We start from the raw sequence: 25,002 nt of genomic DNA, 5'->3' as shown, positions 1-25,002 counted from the left end.
TTTGACATTACATTTCTTTATTTGTATTCGAATCCACCATCTATACAGGGTATTTACAAGGCATGAAAATGGATAACAGCACAAAATACAATTGAGGTATAAGCTAAGAGCACAGTATGTCATGTTTCAATAAATATAATTCAAAATTTGTAAACTAAGTGACCAGATAGATGCATCTTGTTTTTACTAAAACCATATAAAATATCTGTTAAATCTCACGTGAGGTAGAGGACAGTTTTGTGTGTCATGTAATGCAACCACAGCAACTTGAACAATAAAACTGTACATCATTGGCAAAGTATTAAAAATTGTTGAATGCACTGATTATTTTATCTCAGGCTTTTACTACAGTTTCAGATAGTTATTTCACTTGTCTTGATTGAAGATAGTTTCTACAAAGCTTTACAGATACTCTCTGTAATCTAAAGGTTAATTATACTGGCATGTCAACATCAATACTTCCAACAGTGAATATGAAAACACAAAACAGATTCTGTCTGTCAAAGACCTTATAATCCTGGAAGGCAACGTAATTGCAGCAAAACAAATGGAGACAAACTTTATTTCCTAGAATTATTTTAAATAAAGTACAACTGTGCTTTCAATGTTTTCTAGTGAGGTATCTATATTTGGAAAAAAAAATTGTAATCTTTTTTAAAACATTTGACTGATTTCCAAGTGTTCTGCTTTATTTTTAAAACCTTTTGTTTTGCTGTGCTTAAGTAATGCTTCAAACCCACCAGTTTTTCAAGCTTTTTTCAACTAAAACAGTAACTGCAGAAAACGTTCTATTCTATGTAGTAACGGAGACATACTGTGAAATGCACTGTGCAGTCTGTAAGCCGATGACCTTTACTTTCATAAAAAGTAAAAACTAAGCAAAAATAATAGATGCCCTTTTGGACTATAGGAGTCCAACATAACTAATTCTAGAACAAAACCTCTAGTAAGGGAAATGTTTGACTGTCTCTGATACTACAAATGCAATGAACCTTTGTTGAACCTCTGTAACATTAGTAAAATCTACAGGTTTTTGTACTAAGATATTTTTACTGCTGACAGCTTAAGATAAAACTGCTTAAATAGTGCAAGCACAGAATTGAAGGCAGGTGTATTTATGTATTTTATTAATTTTACCATGCTATAAAAATTCTGTCATGTGGATTAATTATATGGGTTAAGTGCAGAAAAAGTATAACGTTAATATCCTTACTGGCTAGTCAAAATATATACCGTACTAACAAGAAAGAATTTTTTAGGAAGCTGACCATGTATTTTAAGACTAGCTTCACAATTAATCCTAGGAAAATGTTTCTACAATTTAGTGTCGCATTATAGTTAATTGCAAATTTGATTTTTTTTCGCAAACTGATGAATATATATGAATAAACGTGGTTCATGACTTCCTGACCATGAGCCTGAGTGGTGCTCTTCAGGCCAACCCACCAAGAGTTTTACACTCCCTCTTGACTTTGCCAACTTAAGTAACTGCATCATACCCTTACTATATACAAATGATTTTACATCTAAGCTATTAATATATTAAATATAGAATAAACTTAGTTTAATAATGTAAAACATAACTACTATGTATACCTAATACTCAAGCTAAAAGGACAAATTTTACAAAAACTAAAGCACAGATTCTTTAAATTTAACCTTGGAGATCTGCTAAAATCTGTTTCACTGAGTTTTAAGTGGTCACATTTGTGAATCAGGGTGCTTTCAGAGTGCCAGAATACAAAAGATTTACTAGTTTTCTAGAATCATTAGGTTTTCTTGCAGAATTGAGTACACATAGCACATGAAAGTTCTCCCTCAGAAGGTATATTAGCACTAGGTACATGTTGAATACTACTAATTTTATTCTCAAAGTGCTCTAAGGCAACTTTATTTCTCAACTAATTGTTCATTAATGCAGATTCAAGTTAAGAATATTTTAATCTTTTATCAAGATTAACTTTAAGTCAATCTGGAAAATAAACTTCCAGTCTAAAAGATCAGCACAGAAAAATTAGAGTTAAAATAAACTCCATTATTAATTCGCAAGTAAAACGAGCATGCTATGACTAAACGAGCATGTTCATTGTGACAGGACAACTTTTGCTGGAGGTCCCTTAAGGGTTCATTCCTAGTCTCTGTATTAGGCTGTAAAATAAACTGTTTGTCTTAATTATTATAAATTAGTGAAAGAGCTCAACATAACTATTTATTCTAGAACTTATACAGTATTATTTACAATTTACTACAAAACCATCTTTCAGTGACTATGGACACAAAAATCTATGGCACATTTATTTATACATTATTACTTAAAAATCTATATAAAATTAAGTTTACACATATGGGAATTGTTATGTAATGAACTGGAAATGAAAATGTCCTTATTCAGTATTAAAAAAAAAAATACAATTATTTAAAATTATTGTAAATTATATATTTACAAGGCTACTAAAAGAGACTTTAGACCAATTCTCAATTAAGCTTTTTCAGCCAATATATTAGAATAAGGGTGCAGACAGAAAGAAGTGCAGCTCCCAGCTGCAACTAAGAATGATTTTTGCAAAGCATTCAGAGTTGCACCGTTACCCCAGACCAAAAGTTCACTGTTAGTTCCAGGGGGGAGGGAAAACCTAGCTGCAGCTGGGAGCCTGGAGCCACATTCCCATAGTGGTGGGTGGCCAGGCTCTGTGCCCTTGCTCACTGTTTTCACAATGGGAGGAGGGGAGAAAGCAACAGAGGGAGCTTATTCTTGGGGCTTCCCAGCTGCTGCTGAAAGGGGGGTGTAAATTGGAACCCCCCTGGCCTCACTTCAGGGGGTCTGCAATACATCTGCCCCACCCTCTAGGGGGGGCTGAAAACCCCCCAGACTGAACTCCCTTTGCTCCCTCTCCCCCCCCCCCCCATTCCATTCCAAAAAGAAAATTAGGCTGGGAGCTCCTAGACACAAGTTACAAGACATCTTTATCTGACACCTCATGCAATGAGGGGTCAGATTTTCACCCAATCTGCCATTTTTTAAGCTGTTTACAGCCATGCACTTGTGTTTGGTCACAACTATAAACTGCTTTTTTGTGGCCAGATCAGGAAAATTGTCACTTCTGTCTGCACCTTAAGAGGCCTTATTTGCAACTAGATTTTTTCCATGTAAAATTTACCATAGCTCCAGAGTGACTGCCATCATAGAAATACTAATAGAGATCATGGCTTTTAGCATCTTAAGCATTGCATCAGGCAAACCCCTATGGAACAAAGCTGACAGGGTGTTTAAAATGCTGGTGGAGACACTGAACCTTGCCTATATTAGCACTCACGACTATGGAAAACTTGAGCAAAAAAAATAATTTTTGAGTGATTAGTGAAAAGTGAATAAAAATATATAGTATTCTACAGCAATAATCCAGTCCAGATTCTACCACTTCAACTGCTAGAACATGAAATACTGCGGTAAATAAACTAATTCAAAGATGTTCGAAGTGCACACCTACATTGACAATTGAAACAGGTGAAGGCCAGATTTAAGTTTTACAATGAAGATACAGTCTGAAAAATAAGATGGACTTAAAATAATAAAATAATAGGATTTTTTATTTACTGCCTTTTTGGTGACACTCAAATTAAACTTTCTGAAGAGTTTGAAAAAAAGATTATTCCCCTACCCCATCCATCTGCCAACCTGAGAAATTCAGCCTGGGATCCAAGAGCTAACTTGTGCTCTTCCAGGCTTGGGCATCTGATAAGGATTTTAGAATCAGTACATAGTTAACTTCTGTTTCATAAATCAGACTAAGCTTGCACTCATTCTCCCATAGCTGCATTGTCTAGGCTAATGGGATTAAAATATATATAATCTTTAAAACAAGAATATATGATTTTGAATACACAAATATACACCGAGTGAATCAGTTTCCTATGGGCACTTTTTCCTTCTACCTCATAACCGCCCTTAAAACGAGATTTGACCAGGCCAGCGTAGATAGGTGTATATTTTTTAAAAGAATAACCAAAGAGAGAGAAAAACCTGTTACTCCAATTCATACAATTCATGTTTCAAACTGCTTCAAACATGCTTTAACTTTCAGTGTAAATGTGACATTAAGAATAAACGACAATTCTAACAAGCATGTCAAACATACTTTAGTTTCACCTCTCCAAATTGAACAAGCAGCATGTGAGATATATCCCAACTTAATTTTTCTTTTTCTCATATTTATGATTTAATTGAAACAATGCATGAAAAAATTAAAATTCCCAGAAAACTTAACCAACTCAAAGCAAATATGGAAGCAGAAACTGTATTAATGGCCTTCTTCACCATTAATTTACCCTTTCTGAATACAGTAAAGGCACAAGCACCATAGCAAAAAGGTTCAATTTGTGACAGACTCAGATTATGCTGTGAGCACTGAAGAGACTAAAATACTTCTAATCACTGACATAATCGAAAAAAAAAAATCTATCAAGGGCATGTCAAACTTTTCAAAACAAAAAGAGAGATATTTTTCTATTCAATGATGCAATCCTTCCCTTACCCTGTCAGGCTTCTAATAACAAAGGCATTCTAAAATTAAGCATTTGGGATCCCATGTCAGAATTTCTCGAAGCTAGTATCAGGTACGCCAATATGAGAATTCTGTACTAGAATTAATTTTCAGATGTTATGGTTAAATGAACATGCTGTTTCTGCAGCTTGTAGAAATATTTACCATAACATTTAAACACAGTAAGCATTATAATGTCTTTCAAAGTGCCATAGCTGAAATGTTTTTTTCGAAATGTTTAATAAATTACCTAAATGTCAATTAAACCCTGTTTTTCACATACCAAAAGTCTGTACAAAAAAGAAAAAAAAAGAGGCTGCCCCACTGAAAAGTAACTAATGTATGTAACTTAGTGTTACATACATAACTAAGTGTTATTCGCTAGGTCATTAGTATTTTCATATCACCATTACCTGAACCTTCCTATTAAAGGAGAAAACCTACAAATTTAATCCATTAGACTTTTTTTTCCCATATCTGCTATCTGGAAGTAGGGGTAGATTATTTTTAAAGTTTTTCATGCATTTTTGTTATTCCTTTTCACAAGAAGTACATAATAATGATATCTTCTTTCCAAAATGTTAAAAGTATATAATTTTTTTGTAATCTTGACAAAAAATGTTAAATACTTAATATTTAAAAGATGAAAAATTATATTGAAAAATGTATAGATGAAAATTTATATGGATGAAAAAATTTAGGCTAGTAAATTTATGACAAACAGCTCCCTTTCATCAACTTGCCACCCTGCAACATAAACATGAAAATGCCTTCCTTGTCACCAAACAGAGAGGAAAGACTTTTTACTGAAGCTCAAATTCTGGTTTTGAATCTTAGATTTAAAAAAAAGCAACATTTTAAAAATGTACTTCTATAACGGGATGTGCAACAAGTAGCAAAATAAAAACCACCACAGTATATTTCAAACATAAAATGCTGCTTTAAAAAAGGTACACAGCCCTCAATACTGCATCAGAAAGAGAGGGAAATTAATTGTTCTAAAACAAAAGTTTCATATCTTTAACAGTTGTCTCTGAAAAATCACCAATACAAATAAATGCAGATTTTCATGAGCTAGGAAAAAATGTACATCCATCCACTTATTTCTTTATCTTGGTTTTCTGTTTGAGAAGTCCATAGAGAATACCTTGTTTTATTATACAGAAAAACTGCTCACAATTCAACTACAAAAAAACAACCCTGTTTGAAGAACACAATTGTGTTCACCTTTCCCAATATCTATTTTCCTTTTCCATTTTTTGAAGATTTCAAAATCTGTAGCTTTAATTCTTTTATCATCATCTCTAACTTTTCTCTTGCTTCTCGTTCCTGTCTCAGTTCATCCTGGAGCTCTTGTCTATCTGCTTCTGCATGATCCAATCTCTGTCTCAGTTCTGCCAACTGCACAAATAAATTTTAGAGAGAAAAAAAAATCAATTTTTAATTTTAGCATACATGTTAACGAAAGTAAAGTATTTGTTTCCCAAATTAATTGAATATTGTATTATCAGATATTTTAGTTAAAGAATGTGTCGGATTGTTTATTTTTTAAAAGGCCGTGCAAAACTATCTTTCTTTTGAAAAAGCTGCCATGTACGTGTATGCTATTTAGTAGGAACAAAGTGCACGTTTATAAACACATTACTATGATACAAGACTAATAACTCATACAATATTTGTATATTTGCATTTCAGTCATGAAATATCATGGATCATATCAGTAATGCAAATAGTCTTTCCTGTATGTACCCCAGATTGACTATTGTTGTTTGGGTCAATATATTTATTTTATTTTGCCACGATTAACTATCATCTCTCTCTACAATAAAATTAATATAATAACCAGAATAAGTAATGATGCCATTATCAAGTACATGTACAAATTAAAAAATTATAAAAAACAGTGCTAAGAACAGCTGCTTGTAAGTGTGATTTCAGCCACGATTATGAGCATATGCACACATGTAGGTAGGGGTCTACTTAACCCATGGCAAGACAAGGCAATTTTCACACCCTGGTCAAAACAGGAAGAGCCAATTCTGCAGGCATTTCCTGGCAGCCACGCTCCTCACTGCTGATTGGCAGAGGGGTATTGGCATCGCATTTAACTTCTTAAAAGATGGTGCTGAAACATTTTCACTTCACTGACAGGTGCCTTCATTTAGTCTACATCACTAGCAGATAGTAACATGATTTATGGCTGCAGTGACTGGCGTGTTGCCTTTGTATTGCAGTAAGCATCGGCACATTCTAAAACAGCATCTTTTATACAAATAATATGCTAGGTTTTTTCAGATTGCTTTTGTGGGGAATAATGGCCAACGCAATATTTCTTGGCAATCACAGAGAACACAGTTTTTCAGTTTCCGCAAAAACCGTGAAACTGCACATTAAAGTAGACCCCCTACACATAGAATTCATATATACAGTATGTTAACAATGTCATTTACATTGGTTTTATAGAGATGTAACTTGTGCACATGTCTGGAGCATAAAGACAACCAGCTGGCTGGGTTGCTATTAATATTACAGAGCTTCCCCACTAGTTGGTAGGGAAGCCAGTAGCAGCCCATCCACTGTGAGTAATTTTTAATGCCAGATCAAACTGACTAGAGCAGCAGACAGGCAACCTGTACACCAATGTCATTTATGTCAATATAGTTACTCCTGAGTGGCAGCGTTGCCCCAGACTAGAGCGACTCATGCTGGAGCAGGACATACACTGCACACATAAAGCCAAATTACACTGGCATGACTATACCACATGTCCACAATCTAAATATTTTGAAGATAAAAGCAATGCGTTTAACTTCATAAAAATTATTATAAAATGGAAAAAAACACACACAAAATACCCCAAAATTAAGAAATCTGTACTTGGATCTCAAACTTGCTGGATTAATAAAAGGGTTTGTAATGTATATATTCACCTACTATTCCAAGGAAAATTACTCTCACAATGCAATAGAAACCAGATCTGCTGTATCTGGGTGGTTCACAAACTGTTTAATTTGCAGGGGTTGTCAAACTAAGAACCAGGTACTCAGCTGTTTGCTACCAATTTTACTTCAAAGGGCCCCATTTTTTGGTCAGCTAGAGTTCATTCAACAGTCCTGTGCAGCAGTTTGCTGCAACTCTGTATAACCCCAGGTATTTCACAAACCCTCATCTTTGCAGGTATCCAGGCTCTACTATCATAGATTCATAGATGCTACGGTCGGAAGGGACCTCAATAGATCAAGTCCAAACCCCCTGTCTTAAATAATTATTTGCAATCTATTACAGTTCAAGCTATCTTCTTCTAGTTACACACTAGGAAGATATATAACTTCTTAGTATGTAAGAAATTCAACTTCATCTTTGTTTCAAGCGTCTCAATTTCAATAGAAAATGCTGGTAATGTATATCCCTAATTAATATGGCTACCTCGCACATAGGTACAAATCCTATTCAGACTTGATATACTCTGTTTATACTACTGGATTACTGAATGCTGAACACACTCTGAAGAATCTGATGACCAATTACGTAAACAACGGATTTCTTTTGCCTGCTGGATTACAGGTTCTTCTCTGACATTTTTTGTGCACTTCTTTGGTAATGACATTGACAACTACTTTAATTGAGATATTATAGCCGGAAGGGGGATCCGAGTGAGTCAGAATATTTTGACAAACATCCATATAAACCCTCATTTTCTAAATGGCTGTAGATAGTAATTGTGCACCTTTGTTAACCATTTTTCCCCATGCTTTAAGAGTGTTCCATGCACAAGGGGGTAACATGGACTACGATAAAATACATTTTTGTGTGTAGTTGACAATGAACCAAGAGCAATGTAAAGATAATCATTATTGGCTTAAATGGGGGGTGCTCAATCCCCAGCCTGAGGACCAGATCCAACCTACGGAGCCACAGCATCCACCCACAGGGCTGCCCACAACTCACAAAATTTGGCAACTAATGACACCACCCCCCTCCCCACCGCCAAATTCCAAAGGGCAGCAGGCAGTGAGGGCCAAGTGCTGTCCACACCCCACCACATGGCCTGGTTGGGTCCACCAGCCGGATCTGGCCCACAGAAGGACCAGGCACCGCCTATGTGGCCGACAGGGCAAAAATATTGGGCACCACTGGCCTAAACTGTCTGAAGTGATAAGTCACCCTGGATCTCCAAACCAATATAGCTTAATTAAGAGGATTTTCAGGCTCTTTAAGGTGTCTCCAGTTGGGTACCCAAATACCCCTTTACCCAAGTCACATTTTAGAATCAGTTCAGCCTAATCTTAAACATCTCACGTAGGAAAGAGAAAAAGAAAGAGAAGCCTCCTGATTTGAGGTATTCATTTTAATACAAGATCGATACTCTCTCTCTCTCGCTCTCTCAAGTGCAGCCAGCCCAAAGGCAAAACATAATTCTACTGCAACATCCATACCCTTTAGAGATTTTTTACATTAATTCAGAGATATAAGAAGATTGGCATTCATTGTATACCACTGTGTCTTTCTGCATAGGGCAGTATATAAATCTAAATCTAAATACTGTATTTACTTGAAACAACGATGAGGTTTTTCTCCATCCACTCAACATGGAAGGAAAAGCCCCTCGTTTTGAATTTGAAAGCAAAGTGGGGTAGCAAGTGGCTTTTGTGACTGTAGCTGTGACACTGGTCTCAGCTGCTGCCTTGCCTCCTCCCACCCCAACATTTTCCACTGCCTTTTCTTCAAGCCATCTCTGTCCTGGCTCCTCCCTCAGTTCCAGCTCCAGCCCCTGCCTAGCCATGTAGCTGTCATGGCAATGGTGGCAGCTCCAGCCCTGGCTCTGGCTCTGGCCAGGTCTTGGGGCCAGAGTTGCTGCCATTGCAACAGCTGAAGCAAACCCAGGTGGGGGCTAAAGTCACAATGTGCTCCATGTTGCAGGCCAAAGCAGGGCCGAAGTCAGAACTGCGACTAGGAGTAAAACAGCAGCAGGGACAGAGTGGAGGCCAGAGGGGAGCAGGGCAGGCACTGCAGCAGGTGAGCACAGGTATGGCGGAGGGACACACACACGATGGGGGGATGGAGGAGCAAGGTGCAGGGACTGCAGGCACTACAGGGGGGTGGGTTCCAAGGGATGCAGGCAGCAGCAGGGGACAAGTGATGGGGGCAGTCAAGGGGTGAGGGTCAGGCTGCTGGACTTCCCTGCTGTCTACTCCCCCGCCACTGCTTTCCCCACTGAAGTGGTGGGAGGTGGACAAATTCAAGACAATCCTCCAATAATTAAATATGTTCATGGAAAATTATAAGTAATTTATAAATTTACCATATATAGAATCTAATTCCTATGGGATCATCTTAAATTCAAAGTCATCTTGGATTCAGGTAAACACAGTGCTATCACTTATAACAATTCAGGTCTTCCTCAGATGTTTAAGAACTAATAAGGTGGCAAATTTTTCATCCTCCGAGCTATATTCCTTTGTACCTAGTTCCTTTACAGAATTTTTACATTATTAGAAATGGACTTAGAAGTATATTAGGACAACTTCTGCAGATCCCAAAGGATTTTCAACTCAGCTTGAATGGTAATTTCAATATATTTTTTTTTTAGTTATGGTATCCACTTTCATATTTTTTTCCTCTCTTTTTATAGGGAATGCATCTTCACCATAGAGTAAGATGGCTTGCTGCTAGTAGCCTGGTGTCCTGATTCTATGAGGCTCTGAAGTGGCAGTTGCTGTTATAGGGAGTGTCATCTGAATGCATGGTAGGGATGATATTACAAGTAGGAATGTTGGTAAAAGCAATGATCTCTTACTGGCAACTGTTACAAATGAGTACCAACTGTATATAAAAACTGCATTCAAAAGGTACACCGAGTAGTTTTCCCATCACTTTGGCCATTTAGTAGGCTCAAAGAGCTAACATTTTAGTAAGGTATATCCCTTGTGCCCCAGTGATGCTAAAATGTTTGGGAAGGATCACTTAAAGTCCCAAGTGAACTAGCTGATCTTTGAAGTATGAAAAGCAATATAATAGAAACCAGAAGACAAATGAGAGAATTAATAAACAGATAGTGAAGCCATCTAGTGGAAAGCAGTAGTAATATTTCTTTGCCTTCTGGTTAGAGGATCTCTCCAATTTTCCCTGCAATTAACTATCTTAGATTTGAGTCCAGATTATATCTGAAGTCCATCCCTCCCACCCCAAAACTCCTTGGATGAAAACAAGGAAGGCTTACTGAACTTTTGTGGGAATTAACAGCCAGCTTGTTCAAAAAGCATTTTAGGCAGTGAAGTCAGTTTTCTTCCAACTTGAATATACTGTTGAGGTTTTGGATTATCTTCAATAAAAAGGTCCTATGACATCTGGAGAAATATGTCTATTCATAAACTGTCATGGTGAGGTGAAATACTGAAACCACCAAGACAGCGAATCAGCAAAAGGTGACAATCATAGAAGCTGAGCATCTACTTAGGTGCTAAGAGTTTTCCATTTGTTCTAAAGTGTTCTGAGACTGATTTTTATACATACTGTTCTATATGAATTTTATTGGCATTTTTATATTAGTACTCATAAGAATATAAACAACTAATCCTATAAACAACAGGATCCTAACAAGACAAACATCCAATTTTCTCTTTGAATGCCTTCAAGAGAAAACTGGATGTTTATCTTGCTGGGATCCTAGGACCCCAGCTGACTTCCTGCCCCTGGGGCAGGGGGTTGGACTCAATGATCTTCCAAGGTTCCTTCCAGCCCTAATGTCTATGAAATCTATGATCAATCAATCTGAAATTATGGAAAACTGCTATAACTTTTAGCCCACCAGCCTCAAAGACAAAACTGGGGCAAACTTTAAAAAAATAATTAAACAGTACCCATGAGCTGAAGAGCCAGGATTGTGTCCTTCTGCTCCAAGAGGATTTTTGATCATCTGTTCCTACAGAATGTGGCCTGACCTGTTATCATGATGCATTCTAACATCAGGAAATTATAAATACAGCAAAGAATATTGCCAGCCTGACCAGAGAGTGGCCAGAATTACATTTATATTCTGTGTGTAGACTTATGTAACCCTCCACAAATAAAAGCAAGGACATTTATTACTGAAGAAAGATTCTTATTGTATATAAGTTACACTCCTTCCCAATACAAATTAAGCCATACTTACGCAAAAAAGAATACCTACGTGAGTAGGGGTTACCTAATGTAACACCATCTTTTTCTTAGAAATACAATGAGACTACTTTTGTTTAGATTACAAATTTGTTTAGATTACAAATTTCTATATATCAAACAAACTGTTCCATTTTTTTTAAAATTCACATTCCAGCTTTTTTTTTAAATAAATTATCATTATTGTTGTATGGAGAATTTCACAGAGACCTCTCCAAAGACAAGAACCGTTTAACCACTAAGAAAAGTTGCAGAAGGATGAAGAGTTTCTGTAACCTATACCTCATCTCAATTTCAGTCAAGGGACAAATGAGCTGAAGATGGACAAGCGAACTGGAGGTGGTATGGTAATACTCTATAAAAGTTTAAAGCTTGGCTAGCGACAGCCTGTACTCTTAACTTTCCTCAGCAGGAGTTTCATCAGCCAAGTGGACAAGATGATATTTGTGGTAGACAAGAAACTGTTAGACTTTAAATGTTTATTTCTCACCTGTGCTGCATATTCAGCCTCCTTGTCTTTTTCTAGATTCGAGTCACAGGTACATTTTTGCTTCATCACCTGTTCCAATTTCTTCTCCAAGTCCCTCTGCTCAACATAAAATTCTTCCATTCTTTGAGCATGCTCAGTCTGCAAAGATTCAAGTTCTTTCTGTAAATTCTGCTGTTCTTCAGTTAATTCCTTCATAGCTTTAGAATTACTTAACATTTCCACTTCCTGTCAAGAAAAGATGAGGATTATACACAGAATGATTCTAAGGCCAAAAATCAAAATGATTGTTTCTATCAATTTAAAATGTGTTATCACAAAATACTTAGGAGACAAACAGAATGTACATACTGATGGTGTGTGAGTAGCAGCCTTGAATTCTGTAGTAATTATGTGATATAAAAAAGTAGCATTTTCAAGTACCCAGAACTTCCAGAAACCAGCTCACAGGTCCCAAAAGTGAACCTAAGAGAGTAGTGGTATCATTTTATAAATCAATTAATTTATGAAGAACATTACATTTGTTCTTTCTGTGAGTTAAAAGTGCTAAGTTATTACACTCCATCAGGGTGTGAGATAATGAGCTGGAGCCGAGTGAAATAGCCTGGGATATGACAGTTCAGTCAATTTTGAGGAAGGAGAGGAAAAGGGGGGAAAAGGCTACCAAATTTTCCTCCAGAGTATTAATATTTTTAAACGTTAAGCTAAAAGCTAAGTCTTGAGTCAAATGTAACCAATTTACTACTCCCAGGTCAGAAGAATAGTTTGAAACAACAGCTCTGGGAAGTTTGAACTGCCCCATTTATCAAAATAGCCTTGATCCTGAAATATATGAATGCTAATATTTAAAATATAAATTAAGTGAGACTACTGTCAATTGACACATGCAAGAAACAAAAAAGATAATGAAGCAGCTAATACAAGTACATGCAGATCATACGATAGTAGCGTTATGAAAATCTGAAAAGTATATGCTTTGATGATTCAAATGGCCAAAGCTTAGTCTGTGAGCATAGCTTTACTATTACTAGGCTTTTGTTTTTCTCCAATTCAACCTCCGTGCTACAGATCATCTGTAGAGTAAATCTATGTAGGATACCTCCATAGACAAAGCTGTCTTTTAAAAACAGCTATGGAAAGTTACAGAGTTCTCTTTTATAACAAATAAGAAAAAGTCTCTGTGGTTTAAGTTATGTTTTTCTTGACAGAGTTCTGCAAAGAAACTAGGAATGAGGTCAGATATTCGAGAAAAATCTTTTTCTTCAGCAAATGGAAAAACCTGCTTGTTGAACAGACAGAAACTGACAGAATATTTGTTTTAAAAGTTAATGTAAAAGAGAATTTCTTGGAAAAGGGGGATATGTGAGGTATTATCATAACAAACAGTCAAAACTACACTCCGAATGAACAAAAGTAATTTGTAAATTTAAAACAAAGAAACAAAAAGGAAGGTAATATAAGTACTTTCATGAAAGTTTATTTTTTCTTTAATAAATATGTATCATCATTCATCCACAGATATCAAAGCATTTGCAAAGGTGGATAACCATCATTCTCTATTTTATAGAACTGAAAAACGAAATGCAGAAAATGACTTGCCCAAACTCATGGTAAGTAAATGAAAGAGCTGAGAAAAAAATGCAAGCTTTTTGGTGCCCTATCCTTATCTCCATAACAAGCTTAGAGTTTATACATGCTGCTATTCATCATAAAAACAACAAGCAGTTACCTGTTTGTGGAACAAGAGGGAAAGAATGGAGTGAGATTATCTTGTGAAGCACAGAACCAGAGTCAAAACTTCAAGATCCACAACTTGCTATTTACTTTATATCAAAGAGAGAACTATGGGCCCGTCTCCACAATGATGGTAGCAGGTCCTAGCACCGACAGCCTCCAGCCTGCCCCATCCATCCATATCCATGACCTACTGCAAACCAGAAGTTTGCTGGTGAAGCCATTCCAGGCTTGTCCGCAGCAGCCACTCAAGAATGTCAAAAACTGAGGGCTTGAGTGTGTTTAGAAGCAAGAGACCAGAGCAGCTTTGCTGGTATACTTGTGGGTTTGGAGCACATGTGGATGAGGCAAAGGCAGGTCTCTCAGTGGTAGAATTTGCCACTGTCACAGTGTAGACAAGGCCTAAAAGAGAGTACCCACAGAGAAGATACCTGCTACTAATGAATTATTTTAATCTAGCAAAAAGCATCACAAGAGCCAACACCTGGAAGTTCAAGGCAGAAAAATTCAAATAGGACATAAGGCTTCTTTTATGTTAAAATAATAATTGAACCAAGAGATATGGATAATTTTTCATAACCAGAAGACTTTAGATGAAGATTTGATGTCTTTCTAAAAACTAAGCTACAATTCAGTCATAAATGTCTGTGCTTGAGACTGATTTCACACAATAATTCATATGGTCTGGATTACACAGATCAGAGTAAATGATCAAACTAGTTTCTTGTGGTCTTAAAATCTGTGCATCTATGTCGATGTAGAAAAAAGATATAGGGAGTAGTCTTAATAGTGTTACTTAGCCCAGATCTTACAATTTGCAAGTGGACTGGCTCACACAAGTCGAAGACAGACTTCAATGTGTTCCCCAAAATGTAATAGTGCTAGTATTTATTAATTCAGAGAAAAGATTACCACAGTGGCAATAGCTTGCAAAAAGAATTATGAATCAATTGTAATGCGCTTTCTACCTTACCACAGGGCTAAAGAGGGACTTATGCAGTGCAAAGGTCATTGGGTTTATGTAAACCCAAACTTTCAGCGCACACACACACGCACACACTTAAACATCAAAGTCAATTACATGATCACGTAAATCACTAAATTACAGACAGCCTGCCCAAACCCAAGGCCTTACTGGTATAAATGTCACTCTCATTTCCCAAAACCAAGTTTTTCATGCACGTAAAGCTAACAATAACATTTGGTATGTGAATTTAATGTATTTCCCTAAAGACTGCTTCAATACAATTTTAGCAAGACTCCAAGTTAGTAAAAGAGTAAGTACTCTTTGTTATAATACCAGCATTGTTTCTCTCTAGTTAGCAATCGAACAATCCTGCAACAAAACGAAAAATAAGTACTGTTTCTGAACTATATTAAAATAATGTTCCTCTGGATATGACATTTCACTAGTACTGAATTAAATATAAGCTGTTAATGAATATAACATTGTTATATTGTTTTAAAAGTAAACAAGAAGTTGCAGCATATGCAAAAAGAAGAAGAGCTTCTTTCAATCCTGCACACTGACAAATAGAAGACAGATGCTGACCAAACCTTTTCATCAAGTTTTCTGATACAAATACAAATTTATCACAGCATAATTTTTATGTTATTCCAAACTGAGCTGTAGAAGCAGTCATTGGCTGAACTGATTTAATATAGAATAAATTAGGTCAGTGCTAGTGACACAAAACATTAAATTTTAGGAAGGAAGTTCCTATTCTGGTAATGTTAAAGATGGCAAGGAAGCCTTAGAATCCCAGGCACCTGATAGAATAAACCCCATAGTTTGAATGGAGTAAGTAATATTTTAATTACTGAAGTCAGCTACTGGTCAAGTATTTAATCACTCTACCTATAAATTAAACACCATATATGTTAGGTCTGTCTTAAAGATGATTTTTGGTAGTCACACTTAAAAAAATAAATAAAAATATGCAATACAAATAGAAATAAAAATGCATATGCATAAAATGAGGCATTCAAAGAGGAAGCACTATTTTTCTCCCTGGGGGTAATCTTGGCAATCAACCTATGGCAAAATCTAACACTTGGCAACTAAGTTGAAAAATCTATTTAGTTTACAACAGAAATCCTAACTTAACATAAACTAAAAATACAAAGGAATATGGAATACCAAGATCCCGATTTTCTTGGTATCACTTGTGCTTTATTTGCAAGAAAAGTACTAATTCTAGGCCCAATGAGCTAACATGAACAAAGACAATGTTCTGGTGACAAAAATGAAACTCATTTAGATTGGCACTGTACCATTTGAAGCTGCTGCTTCTTTTGCAATATAATATTCAGTTTTTCTTGCTGCTTAATATAGGTTCTCATAACTTCCTCCATGATTCTTCCCTTGTCATCTTCACAACTGATGTCCTTGAGAGCTGGGGAGAAGGTTGGTGTGCTACTACCTATTTCAACACGGTTAGATGCAGCAGTTGCTTTGGATGAGACACATTCAGATTTTCCACTTCTTGCTGAATTATTTGACAGTGGTGGATCTTTGGGAGATAAAAAGATGACAAAATCATAATGGAAACTTGTTTATATAAATCCCAGACTGAATATAATTTCAAAACAAACTAGAAACCCAAGAATTTATAAAAAGAATATAGAAGCATGAAAGATCATTACAAAATTAGTTTGACTCTGAACTTTTTTCCAACATTTTTATACAAAAACCAAAAGAACCCAAAAATAAATTTCAAATTTTTTACTCACCAAAATGTTTATGTTGTTCTGTGCTAGTTTTTAAGTCTATTTTTTCCAGCTCTTCAAGCGACAGCTCTGGGTAGGAGGCACCTTTTTTGCGTTTACTACTACTGAGCTGTTTCTCTGACTGTCCAGGTAAGGATTTCATTACTTCTGAACTTCTGCCTGCTGCTTTTGTAGCTTCTTTGCACTGTGACGTAAGGGACACATTTGGTGCAACCACTTTATCACACATGTAAAGGTAGTAACTGAAAGAGTAGAATAGCGAATTAAAAAAACCCCTAAGATTTAACAAATATTGAACAACTCACATAAATTTTGTTTAACCTGATCTCAAACAAAATGTTTTCAAAGCTTAAGGAATTGTAAAGAGAAAATAAGTATTCCTTTTCTAAGTTCTTTTCATACAGCTGAAGCTACAGTGATCCACTTCATACAAGTGATTATTTAATCTTGACTCCTCAGACCAGCTCTGTGGCAGAGCCCTAATTTTCCAGTCTGAATGCTTTAAAAAGTCATACAAATATTTTATATATAAATAAATAAATAAATGATCTAAGGCAGGGGTGGGCAAAATGTGGCCTGGGAGCTGGATGCGGCCCACCAGGCCATTCTATCCAGCCCGCGTGGCCCCTAAAAAATTTTGAAAATTAATATTTATCTGCCCCTAGCTGCCTCTCTCACGGCCCTCAATGGCTTGCCAAAACTCAGTAAACGGCCCTCCGCCCAAAATAATTGCTCACCCCTGATATAAGGGTTTACATTAAATTTGACCACCTTGGTGAAGATTTCACTTTTTAATCTTTTTAACTGGGGATACAACTCTCTAGATTTTTAGGGGACATCCTAGAACTCTGACATTCCTTAAATTAGCAGCAAATCAGCAAGTAAGATCTTAGATAAAACAACTAACATAATGAACCAACTGAAAGGCCCAAAGTCTGTTAGTTAAAAGTATAATTATATAGAAATGATATTTAAGAGTCAGTACTGAATTCTATTATTAAACTTCGTTCAGTACTAATACAAAAACATTTATTTCATTATCAATGCATCAGTCACACAGCATTTATATAACATTTCTCATCTTAAATGGCAACCAAAAGTTTTGAAGAATCCTAATGAATTGAACAGGTAACATTTTCAAAGACAAGCTTTTTATGCCAATCTTAACCACAAGGACAATGACATATGTGTCTAAAGTTATACTATAATATGAAGAGAAGACACCATAATCATGCTTGTACACTCAGAGTTCCAAGACTGAAACCAACCAATCCCTCCGTTTATATTTAGAACTGGATAGGACACAAAGGGTGCTCATGATTCTGCTGTACCACTGAAATGACAGATGACCAAATAGGTAGCTGCATGAAATCCACTGGTCTAAACTGATATACTGTGAAGAAGTATTAGAAATATCCTGGTGTGAATCTGCACTGAGCACCAATATCCTTTTGCTATAAAACACTGGGGGTTACCATGCTATTGGAGTTGTAGCCATTTGAAAGGACATGTGCTATACAGTACACCATTTCCATATTATATCCTGTACCATTTATTATTATTAACATCTTTTTTATGTTAATAACAATCTTTATTTAAAAACTGCAATCAAACTTGTATAGAAACACTGTAGTAATATTGTTTTTTTCTTACATAGAGGAAATGGGGAACAGAATGGTTTATTTAAAAACAAACAAAACCTGTGCAAGATCACTAAGAAACTACCATTTCAATTAACCTGATTTTTAAAGTCTGTACTCAGCACTGTTAATGTTGCCAAGTCTCATAATGCTATCCAAACTTTGTGTTTGTTTTAAGCCCCAGCTCCTAGAATCAAGTTTATACACGAACCTGTTGTCCCTTTAAATAAATGTGAACTCAGCATACCCCAAAGGCTCAGAAATCAAACAGCAAAGAAGAACTCTTAATTTTAAAAAAAGTGTCGACGTTTTTTAAGTAAATCTTCTGGGGCTTAACTTCGAACACTTGGGTTTGGTAATACTGCTGTCATGTGCATTAAAGTGGGAAGAGTTTCCTTAGGAGTTAGAGATGCAAATGCAGAGCTCTTGGCAAAAGATCTCAAAGAAATGAGATATGGCAGGCAAGAGTGAAATTACAGAAAGAGAATGGATGCTTACTCTATATTAAATGTGGCTCTTATAAAATGATACAGTCGGTGTAGATCCCACTGAAGGTGCACATGCAACTCATGCATACAAGACTGAATTTGCTTGACTGTCTGGAATTGTGTCTGAGCCTTAAGTCTTCATGTCCTTCTGTGTGAGGACAAAGATACTCCCTCCAATACCTAAGAATTACGTTCTTTAACCTGGAGTCAATCATAGCTCCAGGGAACTCTACAGTTTGCAATGGAATTAGAGAAGATTTTTTCATATCTAATTATCTCAACCAGCCAAAAGCATAGAGCAAGTATTTTGTAGGACTGTTGTCCACTGTATCTGCCACAGCATGCCTCTGAGCAGCCACATTCACATAAAACATGAATTCTGTCTTGTCATGCATGCCACTGCCTTTGTTAAACATCTGTGCAGACTTTTGGTGTTGTGGAAAGTCTGAAAGACAGTACCTTGTACTGCTAATGCTTTGCCATCACTGTTAATCTCAAATATTTCACGTGAACCAGGTGGATCACTAAGAAGAACTAGTTATGCTGCACATTAAGACCCATGAATCAAACTTAAGACTGAAGGAAAAAAAAAAAGGAGGCAAGCATCATCATTAGAGGTCTACCCAACTCAGGGTGGTAGCCAGCTGATTTCACAGGCAGATGGCAAGGCCAGCTGCAAACATTTCAGGGCTTCTCATGGGCACCCCCCACTATGATTGGCCAAGGGGCTCTACCCCCTGCTGCTGACTCGGGGAGAGGGTTGTCTGTCATATAGCCCTGCCCTTGCCATTAATTGGCTGAGAGGGCTGTTCATCATGTGGCCCCACCCCTTGCTGCTGACTGGCAGAGAGGAGCAGGGCTACCTGACAGGCAGCGCTCTCAGCCAATCAGCAGCAAGAGGAAGGGGCAACAGCCATCTTGCTTGCTCACTTGCCCCTGTGCCAGCATACTCCTTCCACCCTTCCCCAGGGTGGGCCGTGTGGCTGGGAGGACTGCTGGCTCCTGCTACTTTATTTGTAGTAAGTTTTTGTTTTTCATTATTTGCCCCACCCTGGGTGGTTTTGCAGAAACTGCCCAATTTCATGATTTCCGTGAAATTCACACAATCACAATTTGGGTAGGTCCCTAATCACCATTCTGAATCTGAAATAGTGTATGTACTTGTTCAGTCTCCTCAGGTTCAGGGTAAGACCCCTCTTCTGGATAAGGCAATACTGGAAGCAGAAACTTCTTCATCTCCTCTGCAAGTCCAGCTCCTCTGTGATGTCTAGACATGGCAGCAAGGCTACTACAGACTCTTGTGCAGACAGTCCTTATAAAAGGATGTGGGAAAAGAGTTAAGGAGTGGTGAGGATAGCCTTGGACATTGTCTAGTGCCTATTAGTTGCCTGTGACAGCAGTCAAGCCTAGTGAAATTGAGGTTCTCAAGGATGTAACAGATTCTACCGTGACTCCCAGTACAACTTTTAAAATCTTCTGCCTCCAAGAATTTAGCAAGTACTTGACTGAAGTGGCTGAAAAAGGGTGTCTTCTAGATATTCATCCTTGTCAAATGTCCCCAATTCAGATGTGGTTGATCAACGTGGTCATAGCACAGCTTTAAAAACATCTGCACTCTTTTGGATATCATTCTATCTTGCAATACTTTTGACATGGCTGAGTCTTTCTCCCTCTTCCTGGTTTTCCTTACCTGACAGAACAAGTGCCAGAAGTTTGTCCAGTAACGTGTCCACAGAAAGCTTATTCTTTTACCTCACATTTCAAGTAGCTATGTTTGTCCTACGTTCATCCAGCCAAACACCTCTTCATTTACAATTCTGGATATCCAGCTGATTTTCAACATTTTTCTTTGCCAACAAAATCCAAATACCCTGATTTACCTTCCAGGTTTTGTTTATTTAGCAGGCAAAGATCAGCTTTTGTAACCATACAGGATGGGTCAACCATATTAAATATTTTAGTAAGGTGGACATTGAAATTTAATTTTCTACAACACAGAAGCATTTGGAAATTATAGAAAGAATTTTTGCAATAAGTACCCTTTTTATTTTAAATTATATCAGAAGATATGATGAAAACTCCCTAAAGCACAAATCTCTTCATTTGTTGCACCTTGGCCCCTCAAGGTACAAGTATTGCCAAATCTTGTGCATTACTGAGTTTGCTTACTGCCATTGTATTAGTTTCTTAGCATTTATCATTTTATAATTCTTACTGGTATTGTTCAAGAGACTAAGAGCATATGCTGAACATGCTTTGAAATAAAGTTTTCTGGAGCTCCTGGGTCTGTTTTTTTCTATGTGCACTCAGGTTGTCAGCCCTAGGAGTAAGATTATATCTTCTGCAAATACAGGGGTGGGTATTCCTAGGGCTTTTTGTGGGAAGCTAGAGTTTAAATCTCTAATTACTTTAACACAGCCCTAGACTATTTCAGGAAATGGCATTCTTTGTTATTTTATCACTTAGTCTCCATTTCAGTATACCAAAAAAGTCATAAGGCCTGCCTTATTGTGATAGCTACAACCACTAACATGGCACTTAACTTGAACTCATTTGTAGCCACCTGTAGTGGTGCTACAGTGACCTCCCATGATTACCTGTAGTTCTTTCCTATTCTGATGTGAGATCCTAGACAGAAAGGGAGTGAACTCTTGCCAAAGTTATGAAGTTATATTTTTGCAAACAGCAGTTAATATTTCCACAACCCAAAGCTAAAGTAAGTTAGAAGAGCATGCTTTGTGCTTAAAATGATCCAGGTTTTTTGGGCTCTCTATTTTGTGCATGCCTTTGTAGACTTGTGCTTCACCTGCACTACCAATACCACCAGGACCCTAGGTCTGGGTAATCATATAAATATACAAAGTGTTTCAGAGGCATCTGGTATCTCTTTTCCACTTGCTTAGATTTGACGTCAACACGTTTGCCAAAATCCTTTGGCCAGCTCAAGTATACCTTCATTGACAGGGAGGGCAATCCTGGTTTGAATTCCAGAGTATGTAAAAATGCTTGTGGGACTTTTTCCTTATAATTATGATGTTAATATCTTTGCCTCTGTTATTAGAGACATATCCTTTCCAGGAAGTCTTGGAAACCTTAACTTTGAGTATGAGGGGTGGGGTCAGAGCCACAATTTGGCAACAAGGATAATTATTTAGATGGGGACTGAGAATGTTGCCTTTGCACAGGTGTCATCTACTCCCAGATGCAGCTATCCAGTGCTGGAGTGGGTGGTTTGACTAACAATTTTACTGAATGGCAGGAGAACCAACAGGGCCAGAGTAGAACTGCTGCAAGAATGTTGGCCAGGTTGAAGTTAAAATTGACCAGCCCAGTGATAGTTACATCTTTCTTAAGATACAGCCTGGAATCCTTCCTGGAATTGCTCTTTAGCTGTCTGAGAGAGAAATCTCCACTTAAACAATGACAAGAACAAGCCAATTTCCATTTCTTCAAACAGAAGACACTAATGTGGTGCAATTCCAGTGTGAGGTTGGCTGATGCCAGTTGTTTCAAAGGCTTCAGAGTGGTCACGGTCTCAAGTTCTGCTGTTCAGCTATAGATCAAATACTTGATAAATTTGACTTCCAGTGCCTGGTCAGATAAGGCTGACATCACCTCTTCCTCCCCATAGAAATCTGACCAACTTCTGATGTGAAAACTATCAAGGGTTTGGAATACCAAGGTAGTCAGCATCAGAAGGTACTGATGCCTATGTTGTTGCTTCTTTTCCCTAGTTCTTGGAGAAGTTACAGTTTGTAAGAGAGAAGTGTGGTAGGAATGCAGCAGCTCCATCCTTTATGCCCTCGCATGGGAGCAGAAGGAGATATAGGGAACATGCACAGTTCCAACAGAGGAAGCTATTCAAAATAATTTGATCTCATGTACCTGAGGTACCTAAAGAACAGGAGGGTTTACAATGACATATTCAAAGAAAAAATGCTGTTACTCTGGACAATAAAGGAATGAGGCTACACCACAGTGAAGAAATATGCTAGGTTCATTAAATCAGGAATCTGCTCAACTGACAATTCAACTGCAGTCGTAAGCACTTTGTAGACACGTCAGCAGAAGGGTTAGGCAGCATCACATTGCTCCCCCATGGAATAAAAATGGTGGGAAGTTTGTACTAGTCATAGTTAACTGAAACTTAATTTTCTTTCATGTTGTTAATAATGTGCATATAGAATGCCACACGTGTCAAGTTACAAGATGCAGGTCAGTAAGAGGTTAGAATTTATCACCACCAACAAAGCCATTTCTACAGTGAAAGCAACTCTATGTAATTATACTTAACTTTTATTTCTAATGCACATATCTCTACTGAGATATTCTGAGGAACAAAAAGTTACTGAATTCAATTTTTCAACTCAGGACCACCTATTTATTCAAATAAAAGGAATAACTTTATTACATAACTCTAAAAAAATCCAGGACTTAATTATTCTTGTGTAATATACTGGGATTTTCCCCTAAAATTCCAGCAAACATATAGAGTTATAATTATAATTTAAAAGATGATATTATCTTTGACTAATTAAACACATTCTAGGTTACACATATAACTCTCACATTTCTGGCAACACAATTCAGTTACCTTGGATGGATGAATGAAGGTGACTGAGTAGCAGGGTCTGCTTCCTGCTTTATAACTGGATACCACTGCTGTAATTCTAGGCTTCCCTGGGGATCCGCCTAAGTTTAAAAAAAAAAAAGCCAATTTGGGAACTTCATTATTCATCATTCAAATTCTAAATCAACTCTGCTAAACAGTCAATAAAAATATGTTGCTCATTAGTAAAGGTATTTATACAATAACACACTGCATTCCAAGCTCAGCAGCAGCAGGAAAATAAGGGGAGCTAAGAGGTAGAAAGGGGGGCATGGTGAGGAATACAGAACAACAAAAAACAGCAGTGAGAGCAGGGAAAGCTGTGTGACCTCAAACTGGCCCCTTCCAATTATGGGCAAAGCAGCAGGCAATTTTCTTGAAAACTTCTGATATTCCCTTTCTTGCTTCTTTAGTAACTCCCAAGAAAACTGGTCACAAGAACTGTTCCCATTTGTAAACTTGGGAAGCATTCTACCAACCCAAGCTTCCCTTCTCTTCACATGGCATGCAACTGAAAATGCACATACAATAGTAAGAAAAGAGTCACCTATAAGATGTTCTCTCCCACTCCCCAACAGCATAAAGCTTTCTGATGTTTCAGATTTTGAAATGGGGAAAGACTAAAGAAATCAAACAACATGATTAAAAATATGAGGAAAAGAAACAGGTCAGGAAAGCACGGGGCAGAGAAAGAAAATGGACCAAAACAAGAAGAGAGAAGGCAGCAACTCTTACTCTTATATGGCATATGGCACATTACATGAAGTAACTGTGAACAGCCATCTGTCAAACCAATGCAAATAAAAAAATTGGAACCACTGTCATAAAAATCTTTGGATGTTTAACATGCAATAGATAACAGTTAGAGACATTTTGCCGTGCTATTTGTTTGAGCAGAGATTTGTGCGCCGTATTACTCTCATAAGTCTATCATCAAAATGTATAGTACACAAAGCAAATCTGTAAAATATTAGTACATACTAGCCTGTATTTAAGGTATTTTCATGAGATGTATACTGTATTTCAATGCTAATCCTTCAATTCACACTGGATAGGTAGTTACTGACTCCTATATTTAAATTCAAGTAAGTTTGTTTTTCTTTGATATAGTAACTAACATTGAACAAGTTTTAGGGACATCAGTACAAAATGGGGCGGGGGCAGGGAAGAAGTCTAGCAGGAGTTTACTGTTAACTAAAAGCATTGCAGGTAGAAGAAAAAAAAAAACATTTAAGCTACAATGCCCCAAATACTATGAGGTCCAAAACAAGGATGCTTTTTAAATAAGAAAATTACTAGCTTATTTTAACACAAAACTATATTTTCCATCTATTTCCACTTGAACAGCAATAAAAGCTGACCCCTACACATCAAGTTTCCTATCAAAGAACACCACACACAAATCACAGATACTTAAATGCAGCAAGGTCTGCAATGAGGCAAGAGAATGGGGGGTGGGAGGGGGGAGGGGACCAACAGGCAGACCATAGTTATGGCAGCAGGGATTGAAACCCAGGACTCCACATTCTCCTAGCAGGGGCCCCACCACCAAAACACTACAGAGTAGGATCATAAGAAAGTAAGACTGGAAGGGACCTCACAAGGTCATGCAGTC

The 25,002-nt window shown here is 37.1% G+C and overlaps 1 protein-coding gene across 1 annotated transcript in view; it reads right to left on the bottom strand.

Annotated features, from left to right (window-relative positions):
- The window catches only part of SKIL (SKI like proto-oncogene), a 32,864-nt gene continuing 7,862 nt past the window's right edge, over nucleotides 1–25,002 (bottom strand). The window contains exons 3-7 of the mRNA XM_006267716.4: nucleotides 23,373–23,470; nucleotides 16,654–16,892; nucleotides 16,195–16,433; nucleotides 12,190–12,414; nucleotides 1–5,942 (exon numbers count right to left, since the gene is read on the bottom strand). Of these exons, the coding sequence (XP_006267778.2) occupies nucleotides 5,781–5,942; nucleotides 12,190–12,414; nucleotides 16,195–16,433; nucleotides 16,654–16,892; nucleotides 23,373–23,470 (963 nt within the window). The 3' untranslated portion in view covers nucleotides 1–5,780. The remainder of the gene's footprint in view (nucleotides 5,943–12,189; nucleotides 12,415–16,194; nucleotides 16,434–16,653; nucleotides 16,893–23,372; nucleotides 23,471–25,002) is intronic.

This window comes from Alligator mississippiensis, chromosome 7 (genome assembly GCF_030867095.1).
Source record: "Alligator mississippiensis isolate rAllMis1 chromosome 7, rAllMis1, whole genome shotgun sequence".
Taxonomy (NCBI): Eukaryota; Metazoa; Chordata; order Crocodylia; family Alligatoridae; genus Alligator; species Alligator mississippiensis.
Note: the sequence above shows the minus strand (reverse complement) of the source record. Positions and strands in the feature narration are given on the sequence as shown.